Source organism: Aotus nancymaae, unplaced genomic scaffold (assembly GCF_030222135.1).
Source record: "Aotus nancymaae isolate 86718 unplaced genomic scaffold, 86718_ANA_hifiasm-v0.15.2.pri h1tg000012l, whole genome shotgun sequence".
Taxonomy (NCBI): Eukaryota; Metazoa; Chordata; class Mammalia; order Primates; family Aotidae; genus Aotus; species Aotus nancymaae.
In genome coordinates, this window is record NW_026988423.1 from 27,514,747 (window position 1) to 27,529,838 (window position 15,092).

General features: G+C 46.1%; 1 protein-coding gene across 1 annotated transcript; it reads right to left on the reverse strand.

The window, feature by feature from the left end:
- Positions 1-4,003: 4,003 nt before the first annotated feature.
- Positions 4,004-8,279, reverse strand: BSX (brain specific homeobox). Its single transcript, XM_012470657.2, has 3 exons — positions 7,849-8,279; positions 5,617-5,813; positions 4,004-4,322 (listed from the first exon to the last, which is right to left on the reverse strand). The coding sequence occupies exons 1-3, from the start codon at positions 8,108-8,110 to the stop codon at positions 4,083-4,085; spliced, it is 699 nt and encodes a 232-aa protein (XP_012326080.1). The 5' UTR covers positions 8,111-8,279; the 3' UTR covers positions 4,004-4,082.
- Positions 8,280-15,092: the final 6,813 nt, after the last annotated feature.

Consider the following 15,092-nt stretch of genomic DNA (forward strand, 5'->3'; position numbering starts at 1 on the left):
CCAATCTCCCACTAACGGAGAAATCCATAATAGAGAATCCCTTATGTTTTGTCTTCCAGCCTCTGGAATTTCTAGTGAAAAGATACTCAGTGTTTTGTGGACTGGTCCTGTTCTATTGATGTACAGCACAATGCCTGTCCTTAAATGTTGTTCCAGAATCTGCTTTCCTGGAACCACCCACTGATTCTTGTTCTATCATCTGTTAGCATGGCAGAATAGATATACCTCTTCATGCTTAATAGCCCCATAACCATTCAAATACAACTACCATAGCTGAAGCCCCTTCCCCACTTCTCCCCCAAAGCTTTGCTCCTCTAAGCTAAAAAGCTCACACTTCTTTATTTGTTATTTTCCACACCCTTTACTATCCAGGTTCCTGTGTACTGGGTGAGTTTTAGCTTGTCAATATTCTCTTTGAAACATGATGCCAAAAATATATAAAATATGTCAATTAACTTGTTATGTTTCACATATATTGAACCCAATCCAGGAAGACCAGGGAGTCACTGCTTCAACTAAATATGTTTATTGCACAATTCTCTTAGCACCAGAAAGCATTCTGCTTGCACTGTGCCTTCACATCTCTCTCTATCTAATTATCAAATACATCAATGAAAGCCAGCCCTCTATCTTTTGAAGCGGTGTCATGGACTCCAGTCCAGCATTTCTTAGTGCTACCATCAGCTAAAACTGGGCTGCATGCTATGTTGTCCATTTCTTATGTTTTCACATCATGTGAGCAGAAATATCAGGAATCCCTCTCTAAGAATCTATGAAATAAAGTCCATCATAAACAGTGCATTCCAACAAGTACAGAACAAATTATTTATGACATGTGAGATTAGATCTAAAATGACTTCCCCACCTTGGGTATTTTGTGATGTTTTTGCTTCTTCAAAATTAGACCTCTGAATGTCTTCCTTTAGTACATCATAATAAACATAGTTTCACCAGATGCTTACCACCAGTGAAACTGAGTTGAGGCAAAAGCCTGGGTTATTCAGACAAAATACTTTTTCAGCTTACGGAAGCTTTGATCATTATTGAAAGCCAAAACCAAAAAGTGCTGCCATGTTACATTAAATTGATACTAAATTGTGCCTATCCTCTACCACTATAACTAACTCACTATATAAACATAAAAATAAATAAAACTAGGAGAACTTTGCTTTTGGATTGTTTGTCATCAATTTCAGGGGATTTTTTTGATAAGAAAACTGTGCCATAGTTGGTGTGGCTGGTGCCACAGTGCTCACCTCTTCCCTTGCTAATTAATCCACCAAGAAACCACCACAGGGGAGGACCAGGGTAAGGAGGAATGAGTATCTTCCTAACTAGTCCCTGGGCTCCAGGACTCATCCTGCCTCCAATCAGGCAGAGCTGTGCATATACTAACAGCTTTCCTATTTACCTGCTTTTCTAAGATAAAAAGATCATGAAATACACCCAATCCGCTTCTGTTAGACTCAGAACAAGCCCTTGACAAGATGTTGTGAAAGCAGAAGACAGAAATACCTGGTACTTTTGAGTTTGGGTTCACCATCTAATTTACACACACACACACACACACGCATGCACAACACACACACACACTCTTTTGCCCAAATAGTTTTTCTACTCACTTTAGATTCTTTCAAACTCTTGTTTAGTAGTTGTTCTTCCTGGGATTAGAAGAATTCGATTTTTCCCTTGGCTCCATAATCTTGTATAATAGTATCCCTGTACACAAGGGATACACAATTTCCCTTCCAAGTTACCAAGAGCATTCTCAGTCACAAATCACTTTTTTTTCCACCAAGTCTTTGGTCTTATTGCAAAGCATTTGCCAAAATCTTCTGTCTTAAAACAGTAGTGTCATTATCTGAACAAGGGAAGGGGAGAGAAATCTGAGCATAGATTTGTTTTTAATAGCCACAATCTTTAGTTTGTGTAATCTAAAGAAATGAGAGAGGTGTTCTTATAAAGCGATAGAGACAAAAGGCCAATCGATGCATTGTTGTCAAGAAAAATAAATAAATAAATTCCATGAGAAAAGAAGTGAACAAGGAATCAGAGAGACTTTTTTATCCTTTCTTGGCTGTTACTTAGTCCTGATTTCATGAGTAAATCCTTCAATCTTGCTAAGTCTCAATTTCCTCATCTATGAAAGAGAAAAATACCCATGTCATCTGTGACTCACAAGATCATTGATTGATTACAGAGCACTTTGGAAAATCCATAAGGTTATATACAATGCTTATGTTTTAAAAGCAATAATTTTGCCTCCTAAGTGATGCACTTGGATAAGCTGTCACTCCGACACTTATCTTTACCTGGGATGTTTCCCCAACAAGTCTATTGCAGAAAAATGAAAAGGCCTCCTGCTACATTCACGGAAGTATAGAACTTAGACCTAAAATGATCTTTAGGATTCACCCCCATATGGGAGAAAAAAAGAAAACAAAAGGATTAGCCCATGCTCACACCCACTGTGGCTTACATAATTACTATTAATTAGAACCCAAGGGTCAGGATTCCACCCAGTCCTACTCATTCTTTTCCAGCTTTCCTGGGCTCACTTACCTAAAGACACAAGAAGCAAAAGAATCGGAAGGTGAGAGTGCCTCTGGCTCAGCTGCTATATTTGATATGTGTACTGAGTGTGTAGGGTCGTCACACAATCCGGTAGCATAGTTTCAGACTCCAAATATCAATACATACATCTCTGTCCCTTCAGCATTTCAGAGTCACAAAATACCAGAGCCACTTTTCCATGTAGATAGAACTCAAGACTATTAATCAAACGATTAGAAACATAAAAATTGGAGTAAGAAGGAGGGAATCTGTTAATGAAAGGTTATTCGCAAGTTCATTTCTACAGGGACTAGGAAACTGCCTAGGGCAGAGGGGAGAGGGCGTGCCCGTAGGAGAACGCGGTAACAAACCATTCCCCGAAACGCGTTATCACTCCCAGTTTTGCCCGGCGAGCCTTTCATTATCTAAGAGACTGCAAACCCAGTAAAAGAACAAGAGAACTCCCAGGGGAAAAGCAGAGGGGTAAAGCGCAAAGGCAATCAGACCCTCACCCCACTAGTCCCCAAATAGGTGCACGCCCGGAAAGCCTTTAGTCTTAATCATAAGGCTATTAAGCGTATTCCCCTTTGGCCTTCATCTTGATAAAATGCCGTATTTCCTAAAATGCACTGAGAATGAGTATTTCCACACACAACCCAACAAACACTCACTTTAAAAATATCAGTGGCCCGTGGAACGTGGAACCTTTGCCCGACAGGAGCGCAAGTTCGGGAAGCAGAAATTACTCTAGGGGTTTTCCGTACCCAAGTTTCCCTCCCCCCGCGCGCTGGCACCGCGCAGTACGCGGGAGGGAGGGTGTAAGGGGCGTCTGCGTCTGGGGGCCACAAGCTCAGAGAGGGTGCCAGCATGCAGAACCGCGAGCTCCTGGGGAGAACAGGGACGAGAGAGGCTGGAATCGCCGCCCAGAGAAGGAGGGAGCGCCTTAGTATTTGAGTCAGAGAGAGATGGGGCTTGGCGGATGGGGGGATGGGGGCGAGTGGGAGGTTAGTGACGAGCAGCGCAATAGTCTGTCCTGACACTGGACGTTTTAAAGATCAGATTGTGGTTCTATCTGGATCCCGGAGAAGCGGAGGCCCCAGAAACCTGGTACCTTTGCAGCCAAACGGACTGCCCAAGAAAGGGCAAGGAGTTGGTGTGGAGAGGAAAGAACAGAGCTGGGGGCAAGTGGCTGAGGCGAGGGAGAAAGGGGTCTATGATCGGAGAAAACAGCCGAGAGCCCAATTTCCAGTCTGGGACGCGGTACTGGGCTGGTCCCCGAGGCCAAGGACGACGGACGCAGGAAAATGCGCACGGCTGAGACGGGAGGGCCAGAGGGAAGGCGGGAGGTCCGGCCGCGGGCCGCGCTGGCTCCGCACCGGCCTGGAGGACAGGTGGGTTTTGTTCGTCTTCCAGGAACGGATCTCCGAGGCTCGCCGAAAGACTAGAGTCTGAGTCTTCCGGTCTGGGAGGGAACCGCTCTCTGCCCGGCAGTCTCCTCCCCTGCCTACTACCCTCTCCAGCCTGGCGGCTCAGAGCACGTGCGGCCCAGGGCCCAGCTCCCCCTCCTCTCCAATGTCCACCTCGTCCTCCGGCTCGGTCAGCAGGAAGGGGCCGGCGGGCAGGCTCAGCCGTGCCTCGGCGGCGGCGACCTCTGAGCCGCGGGAACTACCCTCGGGGCTTTCTGGCCCGTCTGGTGCTTTGGGTTCGTCTTGGCTTTTCCGCAGTTGCTTTTTATGCTTCATCCGCCGGTTCTGGAACCACGTTTTCACCTGATTTCGGAGAGATAAAAATAAAATCACGTCATTCCTCCAAATCTAAGCGTTTGCTGGGATTTAGGAAAATGGGTCGCAGTCTATCGATGAAGTAAGAGCGGTGATAGCCTCAACTGCTCATAAGTTATCGCCTTAGGCCGAATGAGAAACAGTCTAAAGTTTTTAGGAGTGACTGTCCAAAAATAATGATGGGGATTAACATGGGTGGTTAGCAGTTATGCATGTTATTAATTAGAACTACTAGTAGTAAGTGCTGCGTGGGCAAGTCTTTTTACGCTCAGCTAATGTTCCTCTGATTTGAGACATCTAACCACCTGATCAGCAAGACTCCTGCACGGGAAGATGAGAATTGAACCTCCTGGTTCTCATCAGAGAGAAAATCAGACCCGGGCTTGGCAGAGCTAATGATTTCACAGCAAGACGCGTTCCGGGTAGAGACTATGAGAGACGGGGAGGAGAGGACGGAGTTTTGAGGTTGCAGAAAGATAAAACCGTTCTTCTAGTCGGGACAGGGTAACAGGGAGGGAGCTTAAACCATAGTGTGTGTGTGTTGGGGTTGGAGCGGAGGTGCATGTGAACATTGGCCGGTGTGAAAGACATTGAAATAAGAAGGGGGAAAAATTTCCTTGTGTGGCTTTCTCTCAGGACAAGAACTCGCCTAAACTCTTACCATTTACCTCTGACCCGGGGTTCCACGCCTGGCCGGAGAGGAGTGAGGAAGGCGTAGGAATGAGAGTTCTTAACTCGGAGGTCATAATCAGAGTCACCTGAGGAGTGTTTCCTTCCTCTCCAGAGTTTTCTCTCGAGAAATTTTGCTTGAGTAAGTATGACCTGAGGTTTTGAGTTTTTGTTGTTGTTTTGAGACGGAGTCTCACTCTGTCACCCAGGCTGGGGTACAGTGAAGCCATCTCGGCTCACTGCAACCTCCACCTCCCCGGTTCAAGCGATTCTCCTGCCTCAGCCTCCCGAGTAGCTGGGACTACGGGCGCCCACCACCAAGCCCGGCTAATTTTTGTATTTTCAGTAGAGACGGGGTTTCACCATATTGGCCAGGCTGGTCTTGAACTCCTGACCTCGTGATCCGCCCGCCTCGGCCTCCCAAAGTGCTAGGATTACAGGTACAAGCCACCGCTCCCGATCGGTTATCAGTACTTTTACGAAGGCTCTTGGGAAAGGCCTAGAATAAGCGGCAGCAGGGTCCATTCCTACTCCACAATGTCCCGAAGGTATTAAAAGTTGAAGGGAGAGAGGAACGAAGCGGAGATCAGGGCCCCCCTCTCCTCCCGCCCACCTGCGTCTCGGACAGGCTGAGGGCCGTGGCAAGCTCCACTCGCTCTGGCGTGGACAGGTAGCGCTGGATCTCGAACCTCTTCTCCAAGCCCGAGAGCTGCGAGTCAGAGAAAACCGTGCGGGCTTTGCGGCGGCGGCAGTGCTTCCCCGGCAGCTCCGCGTGCTGGGAGTGGGGGAACAGCGCTGGGACGGGCATCCCTGCAGAGAGAAGAGCAACCAAGTGGGCAGAGCCGGGGTCGCCGGAGAGCAACCTCCGCTCGGCTCCCCACCCCTCCTCTAGTCCCCAGTGCCTCCCTCTGCCGCTCGCCTCCGCCAGTCTCCTGCTCGCCCCAAAGCCCCTCAAGCCTTTCTCTCAGAAATCCAGGGCAGAGGGGGCAAAAAAGAAAAAAAAAAGAAAGAAAAAAAGCCGCAAGAATAGCGCTTGGAGATCTTTATCTGGAAAGCCATCTAGAAATACAAACAACAAACAGTAAATAAAACAGAAAAGAAAATCGGAAAATAGATCCGGAGGCCGTTTAAAAATGTCTTCTTGGAGAGACTTCCGTAGGCTCAGAGTCTTCGGTTGCGCCTGGCGAAGTTTTTTTTTTTTTTTTTTGCAAATGTCAAATGGCCCAGGAGTAGTCCTGTCCCCAGCCCCCAACATATCCTCCCAGACGCCTGATGACACTCAGTGCTGTTCTGGGGCTAGTAGATGCGTGGAATAATCTTGCCTCCAAACCTCAGTGAAAAACACCTTTCTGTTTCCCAAGCCACCTCCATACCCCTGCAGCCAAAGGGAGCCGAGCAAAACTGCCTTATCCAGAGACGGGAACAGAGGAACATTTCCCACCTCTCACGTCTCCTTGTCTGTTTGGGGCCTGGCTGGGTACCTCGCTATCTAATCTGGTCCTCATTCTTTTTCTCATTCTTTCCCTCTGACTCCAAGCCCAGCGAAGCAGAAGAGTTGAGGCTCTTTTCCCTGTCCGAGTCCGGGGAACTTGTCTTTCCTGACCTTCGCAGGTTTGACTCTGTCTGAGACGCACCAAGCAGACAGAAGCTGCCACAAGCAACATCGGCCAATCCCAGGGAAAATAAACATAACAGCAAGTAGTGCTGGTACCGCGGGCTTTGGCCACTGCTGTATCGGTGGACCACCGGCACAGCCGAGAATAGACTGTCACCGGCGGGTGGTGAAGCCAGTGCACAGATGCGGACGTGGAAGCAGGCTTTAACACTGCCTCTCCACTCGAGTGCCCTGGAGTCTGGGTTTTACCACCTTACAAACACTTTTGGCTTTGTTCTGGATTCCAGCGCCCACAAACTGCCTCCTATCTACCCCCAGCCCCTGCACTGACCATGGTTGCTTCCACCTCGGAGGCATGAATCTGGATTCAACGAATTATTCTATTCTGGCTGGATTGGAAACGCCAGAGAAAAAACCATGGATGTGGCCTTTCAGACGGAGACAGAAAAAAATCTGGGTATTTTCCCCACATCCTCCTGTCCCAAACAGACTTTGATAGTCCCTGCTTTTCGCCAGGCCAGAGAAATCAAATTACTTTAGCACCCGGCTCCAGCAATGCTGGCAGCTGGGGCAGAGGAGGGCATCCCAGACTAAGATTGTGAGTTAAATGCTAGATGTTGAGGGTGAGGAGGGTTAAAGAGCTGTATATCCCTACCCCCTTTTTTCCCTCACCCTTTCTAATTCAGACTAGCCCAAACCTTTCATTCTCAGAGAATCCCAAACCTTCATTCACTTTTATGCACCCAGCAGTATCTGCAAATGCTCAGTGTCTGAAAAAGAGAGCTGGCCTGGCCAGAGTTCTTCAAGCTTCTATGCAGGAAAAGTTGTGTCCATGGGATGGGATGGTCAAGGGTCTCCCTCTGAGAGGGGAAAGGCAGAGAATCAGGATTGAGAGATAGACCAAAGTGGCCAGGAAGATCACGAGCAGGGAAACTGAGCACTGCCCACCAAGAGTACTGTCAAGTCTGAAAGGCTGCCTTTTGACCAGGCACACATCCTCCGCTATAAAGAGTGCAGAGGGATCACGAATCAACCCCGTGGGCTGGCATGCCTCTAGGGAGCTTCACAGGCCATCAGCCATATCCCCAGCCTTCCACTGTCACTTAGAGAAGGAGGCCACCAAGCTGGGCAGAGCCAGTCTGACCTTTCCATGGCTCCGTCACAGGCTTAGGTTCTGTGCTAGAAGGGTTGCTCTCTCACTGCCCATACCTTGAGGCCTCTGTTACTTACCCGAGGTGGTGAGGAAATAAGGGTGGTGGTGGTCTCCCTTATGCAGAGGGTGATGGGCGTGAGGAGCCAAGAGGGTGGGTGTGGGCATGAGGGGGTAGCCATAGTCTAGCAGAGGCACCCGAGAGGCCAGAGAGCTGGCGAAATGGTCTGGGGCCACCTCCCTCAGCGGCTTGGGCTTGTGCAGCAGGATGTCCTCGATGAAGAAGGATGTGGGCCTCTGAGAAGACGCCGGGTGTAGAGGAGAGGTGAAGTTGAGATTCATCTTGAGCGGAGCACCTGCCACAGGGCAAGGGCCGGGACGAAGTGGATGGAGGACGCAGGCAGCGTCGCTGCAAGCCTGCTCGAAAGCCGGCAGCCACCCTTAGAGGCTTGAATCTTCGCTGCTCTCTCCCGGGCCTTGGCTACCCCTGGCGCTGGAGAGGTAAGAAGACAAGCTCCTGGGTAGGTTGGGTCTCTGGATTGGAAAATTGGCAGCTTGGAGAGGGGAGCCGGGAGCCGGGAGAGCCAATGACGAGACTGCCAGAGGCAGAGGGGAGGGTGCGGGGGGTTCGGGGCGGGGCGGGGAGCTGTCCGCGGTGCTGAATACCATCGGCCAAGCCTGGGAACAACAGAGCCCACAGGGTTCTTGTTCTTACCAGGTTTCTCGACCTCAATTTCTGCCCCGTCACTGCAGGGGCTGCTTTGTTCCCAGTCGTTTTTTAAAAGAAAGCTAAAAGGAAAAAGTCTCTGTGGTCCAGCAAACTCCTCTTTACAGAGAAGGCACTAAAAGGCCCCAAAGCAATAGGGATAAAGCACTTATTTAGGCATTTCGGCCTGGGTGTTAAGAGTTTCCATAATTTTGGTGGCAAAAGGAGAAGGGAGGAAGTGAGGAGAAAGGGCGGGCATCTGATACTTCAAATTGCTAGGTTCTACTTAAGTTTATGGCTGAGGGATTACTGGATTATTAAAGTAAAGAAAGAAAATGATGATGGTCATCAAAACAGTCTTTGCCTCAGTTATAGGCAGTGGGCAGGAGGAGGGTTTTGTCTACATTAGTCAAGTTATTTGGTCTGTGTATATATGTCCAGAGCCATCTCTTTGTGCCATCCTCCATGTCCCCTCAAATTTTCTTTACTTTCTCCTCATTTCACTCACACAGTTTGCTATTTCTGCTGTTACTTTTTTCATCCCTAGTCCCCCAAAATAATTGTACTAGGTTTTTGTTTCCCATTCCTTTTCCCAGACTCTTTCCTTTCATTTCCATCCCTTCCATCTTTTGCTTTTTTTCTGTTTGTCTTTTTCTAATCTGTCACATTCATTTCCCTGGAGTCAATTTGCTAAAATTAGGGTGATCATCTACAACACAGCAGGGGTAATTTCAGCTCGCATCTCCGAAAATTGCTCTAATTATTGATGTTAAACTCAGGGAAATTAAAAGAAGCCACTTCCCTCCCATCTCCCCATTTTTAAGCTCTAATTTATTGAAATCTAGTCATCATCACAATTCCAATCACTACAGCTAATAGTAAAAGTGTTTTAATAGAGACTGAATCCTCACAACCCATGCTATTAGATAATTAGAGGAGGTGTTAGAAAGCCAAGTGCTAATCCTGGGGCGCATGGGTAGGATTTCATCTGATCTAGCAGGTAGAACAAATTAATTACCAAAATCAATTAGGCCCCAAACTACAATGCACCAGGAAGTGGGAGCATTCTATTCCATACGGATGAAGAGATTGAGAGGAAGGAGGAAGGGATGTTGGCAAGACTTTAAAATAAGATTTTGGCAAGTAGGTATCTAAATGAAATCAGAATGCTTTGACCTGAAGTCCAAAATGTGACTAAAAAAAAAGATTATGATAGTAGTAAGAACTGAAGAGACCCGATGCGGTGGCTCAGGTCTAGCACATCTGTAGTCCTAGCACTTTGAGAGGCCAAGTCGGGAGGATTGCTTGAACCCAGCAGTTCGAAACCACCCTGGGCAATATAGTGAGGCCCCCATCTCTATTAAAAAGAAAGAAAAAGAACCGAAGACCTGAAAGCAGGCGGCTGTGGAGAGGAAGACAATAGACTTTCCAGAGTCCTTCCCTACCACTAAACTCTGGCCCATCCTCCTCAGGGCTGGAGAGAGACGGAGTAGACTGGTGAGGAGGCGCCGAGGCTGTCGGTCCACATACAGACGTCCACGTCCACCCTCGCTTCCATTGTGAGCTTACAGCATCGGGAGAGTGGAAATCAAGCCGTTTTGTCTCCCCACCCTACAGGCCAAGTGACTGTCGAGGGCTGAACGAGTGTACAGCCAGAGTGTGGCCTGTGCCTGCGCGCTTCCTACACTCCAGCCTTACACAGAGCGCAGATTTGCCCCCAGTCTGGGGGGCGGGATTTCAGCTTCATTCTGGGGAGTGGACCACCTTCTGCCGCAGAAGCAGAAGTGATTATTGAATGTCCCTTTGAGAGCAGGGGCAGTAAAAACGTCTTCCAGTGACGATTACCTTTGAGCCAAGGCACTACAAACCCTCCCTCAGAACTTACACACCTCTCAAGAGTGTTTGCGGGACTAGGGAGGGAACGGGGGTGGGGAGGCGGTACCGCCTCCTCCGTCCTTATCCTCCCCTTGTTTCGTAAGCCCTGGACTCGGCGTCCTGCTTTCCCCCAAAGCTAAGGCAATCTCCCCAGGCACTGCTCTCAGGCAGAGAAGCCGGGGACGATGAGGGGCGGGGCGGCTCCTGGCGCCCCCTTTTCTAGCCCCGCTCCCGGGGGGACCAGCCAGCCCGAAGCCGGCGCTGCTGCCGGAGAGGGACTCGGGACCCAGCCGCCCCGCCTCTGCCGGGGCCCCAGGAAGAATCTAAGAAAGGAGAGAAGGAGGGAGGAAACAGATTCGCTTCAGGAAGGGGCAGGACCTCCAGGACCGAAGGCGTTTTCTTTTCCTTTCCCTTTCAGCAGCACTGGGAAACAAAGCTCCGCGGCTGAGAGAAAACCGCGGGTGGCCAGGACAGGAGGCGGCCCCGGGCCCTGGGGGAGGAGGAATAGGGCCTGCGAAGTGAAGGGGATTTCTCGGGGCCTTCGCCTTCTCCGCCTTCTCCGGGGGTGCCCAAAGGAAGAGCCGCAGGGACTCGCAGCAGGCGGGCTGCGGGTTCTGGTGCCAGCGCGCAGGGGCGGGCTGTGCGGGCGCGTCTGGTCCTCCAAAGGTTTCTGATCCCGTCTGGGCCCCGCAGTCCCTTAAAGCTGTGTCCCAAATCCTCCGGGAGATAGCGAGGCCCGGGAAGCCGAAAAGTTTCTCTGCGGCATGGCGCTCCTGAGCAGAAACGCGCTGGGGATTGCCGGGGTTGCAGAAACTTTGGCTGGAGGCGGTGGCAAGCCCGCCTTACTTCCGCGGCGGGGTTAGGGAGGCCCCTCTGAGATTCAATGTTCGTATTCAATCTGGTATCTTCTTGTGGCAGGAAACGCGCACCAAAGCCAGCGGCATCACCTTCCTGCCTCCTGGAAAGCTAACTCCCACCCCACCCACCAGCCTCAGGCCCCAGGGCTACCTAGGCAAGGAGTAAATTTTTAGGCATTTTTAGACAGCTTGTAAAGGTTGTCTGGGGCAGGAGACAAGGACAGAGAAACAGTTTTCTCTCTAAAAGCAGAGATGTTACATTGCCTCGTTTATTTATAAAGTCTACACCGGTGCTGTCCAATAAAAATATAATGCAAGCCACACCGGTAATTTTAAATTTTGTACTAGTCACATTTTTTAAAAAGCAGGAAGTCACATTTACAAAGTAGGAGAAAACAGGTGAAATACTAATGTGTTTCACTGAACCCCAGCATATCAAAAATATGATTTAACATGCAATCAATATAAATATTATTAATGATATTTTTGCATTCCTTTTTCATACTAAATCTTCTAAATCCAGTGCGTATTTTACACTTTCCACACATCTCAGATTAGTCATATTTCAGGTGCTTAATAGCCACATATGGCTGGTGGCTGCTGTGTTGCACAGCACCTTTAGTCAGTTGCCATAGTCCCTATTACCCTCTCAAATGTCCATAGATACACATGGAAAATGGAAATCAGTTGCTGAAACCAGCCTAGCACACTCTCCAGGCTTGCCCTTCATCCATTCATTATATTAGATTATTCTAAGTATTCATTGAGCACCTACTATATGCCAGGCTCCTTGCCACACACCTTCCCAAGCTCTCCCTAAGTCTTAGGAGATTAAGTAAATGCACCCAAATTATATTTACTTTTGGTTCTTATTTAACTAGAATCTGTCACCCAGGCCGGCAGGCTGTATCTCTCTGCAAAGCTGACGCATAAAGCCCAGATCCTGCACAGTCCCCAGAGTAAAGAAAAAGATCAAATGAATCCACCTCCCCAAAAGTACTCCTGTTTGTAGTTTCAGCTGAAGAATTATTAAAGAAAGAAAAACACATGCTTTTCAGAGAGCTAATAATTAAACAGTCCCTCTCTCTTTCATGTCAGCCTCAGCTAAAATGGTTATCTGAGCTGGGACTTAGTTTCCCGAAAAGATAACTCTATTGATGATCAAAGGAAGAGACTGGTTCCATTAGCCAAGTTGCCTATACCGTGGCCTTCAAAATAAAGGAAGAAATGTATTTTAGAAGTATCTGAGTAACACATTTTACTCATAACATTTTGTATTATATTGCTTGTTGTGTGTTGCAACTTACCTTCTATCTGAGTACTTTATTTTAAGCACTACCAAAGTGGATGACACGTCTACAAAAAGAAAGGGACTTGCTGGCTGCTTCTGACAAATGCATCTTCAAAAATAATGTGTTTGCAGTGGAAATGAGGGTGTGAACCCACATGAGAACAACATGCTTAAGGATGTGGTATTCAAATCACAGTGTTCTTAATATGAGGAGGACTAAATCCATCCAATTTCCTCCTTTAGGTTGTGTCAGTCTATAGGGTCAAAATCTCATTTTATTTCTCTTGAAGTTCTCTATTCTGCCTTTGATAGCTCAATTCAAAACATGTTTCATGAAGTGATAAAGAGAAAAGAAGTCCTTTGAAGTATGAGGAAATCTATGTTTTTTTTAATCCTCAAAAAGATATGTGGTGGAATAAGAATGCTCTTTCATCAGTCTTTTGCTAGTATTCCACCAGTTTCTCCATTGGATCCCAAAAGAATAGCCAAATATATTACTGGGAAGAAAATCCAGTAAAGTAACAAACATGCCTTTTGAATATTCTTTTCTTCTATTCTATACCATTCAAATTCTATGAACAGATTTAAAGTAAAGTTAGACACAACAAACTTCAAACAATTATACCAAATTAATATGCATAGTTTTGAAAATAAAAGGGCATGAGAGCTATTACCATCATATGTTGAGAGTATCTGGTGTTAGAGATTATAAGACCCTTTCAAATTGTATCATGAGGTATGGAGGTGAGCTTCTAAACATTTCTCAAAAGGACTTTGTGTGTAGAGCTGAATATTAGGTATATTTTTGTTAAATATTTAGTAGAGCTAAATATTAGGTATATTTTGCTGTTTTGTTTGAAGATATTTTTCATGAAGCCAATTGATTTTTATCTTCTATGAACAAAAAAATGGAAGGTACAAATATTGTCACTCTAAAGGGATCATAATGTATTTGTCTTATTTGTCTTACAATGACCAAATGATAAAAAACCTTAAAAGGAAACAGAGGCCGGGCATGGTGGCTCACGCCTGTAATCCCAGCACTTTGGGAGGCCAAGGCAGGTGGACCACCAGGTCTGGGGGTCGGCCAACATAGTGAAACCCGATCTCTACTAAAAATACAAAAATCCGCTTGGCATGGTGGTGTGTCCCTATAATCCCAGCTACTCAGGAAGCTGAGGCAGGAGAATTGCTGGAACCAGGGAGTCGGAGGTTGCAGTGAGCCGAGATGGTTCCATTGCACTCCAGCCTGGTGACAGAGCGAGACTCTGTCTCAAAAAAGAAAAAAAAAAGGAAACAGAAGGAAAAAATATTGAAAAAATAATTTTAAACAAATTAAAATAGGAAAGAGCATTCCATGCATAAAATAAAAGTTTAGAATAAAAGAAAACATTGATAAAATTAACTATATTAATTTTTTAAAATTCTGTATGGCAAAAATTATTTTAAGCAAAATAAATAAGAGAATAAACTGGGAGAAAGTATTTGCAATGCATTACAAACACAAGGGTAATTTGTTATATATAAAAAGTTTCTACAAATCAAGATAAAAACTGAAGAACATGATTTTAAATGGGCAAAGGATAAGAAGAAACAGTTCACAAAAAAGAAACAAGTGACTCTTTAATATTTGAAAAGATGCAAATAATAAAACTAACACAAATTTAACTTCACTGAGAAAACATCTTTCATCTGTAGAATTAAAAAACCAAAAACTTTAATTACCTACTCTGTAAATCTGTGGAGAAAGAATAACTCTCACATATTGATGCAAAGAATATAAATTTGCACAACGTCTATGGAGAACAATTTGATAATGTCTATCAAAATTACAAATGCACATTGAAATTTATGCAACATATATACTTTGCACATCACAGCTAAATTATACACACTCAAAAGAGGAGCTCTCAGATATATTAAGCAAAAAAAGCAAAATACAGAAAGGTACTATTTCTGAAGAGGGAGAAAATAACACACATTTGATTGTGTATGCATACCTCTGGAAGGAAACATAAGAAACTCACAGCATTAGTTATCTCTAGAGTCTAAAGTGCTGGGCACTTGGTGAGAAGGAAATTTTTTCCCCTGTATACCCTTTTGAGTACAAGTCATGTAAATGTAATATTTATTTGTAAATGAATAATATTAAATTTTTAAACATTGAAACTCGATGGGAAAAAGAATGATTTTGCTTCAATATAAAAATGTCCAAATCAAATTCACTAAATTTTTAAATTCTGACTTTAGATTTTCTTCATAAGTTACTGAACCCAAATTGTACATAGCTCTATTTGACATTTTCCTGTGAGGGACATCAAACTTTTATTTCTCAGTAAAGATTATGCAACTGTTTACTTTTTTTTTTTTTTTTTTTTTGAGACCGAGTCTGTCTCTGTTGCCCAGGCTGGAGTGTAGTGGCATGATGTCAGCTCACTGCAACCTCTGCCTCCCGGGTTCAAGCGATTCTCATGTCTCAGCTTCCTGAGTAGCTGGGACTACAGGCATGTGCCACCACACCAATTAATTTTTGTATTTTTAGTAGAGATGGGGTTTCTCTATGTTGGCCAGGCTGGTCTCGAACTCCTGACCTCA

Excerpts from the sequence above, each read along its gene's own strand:
- BSX (XM_012470657.2), bottom strand. The coding sequence starts at position 8,110 with ATGAATCTCAACTTCACCTCTCCTCTACACCCGGCGTCTTCTCAGAGG. Across the intron at positions 5,814-7,848 it reads TTATTTCCTCACCACCTCGG|GGATGCCCGTCCCAGCGCTG; the intron begins GTAAGTAACAGA and ends TTCTCTCTGCAG. Across the intron at positions 4,323-5,616 it reads TCAGCCTGTCCGAGACGCAG|GTGAAAACGTGGTTCCAGAA; the intron begins GTGGGCGGGAGG and ends CTCCGAAATCAG.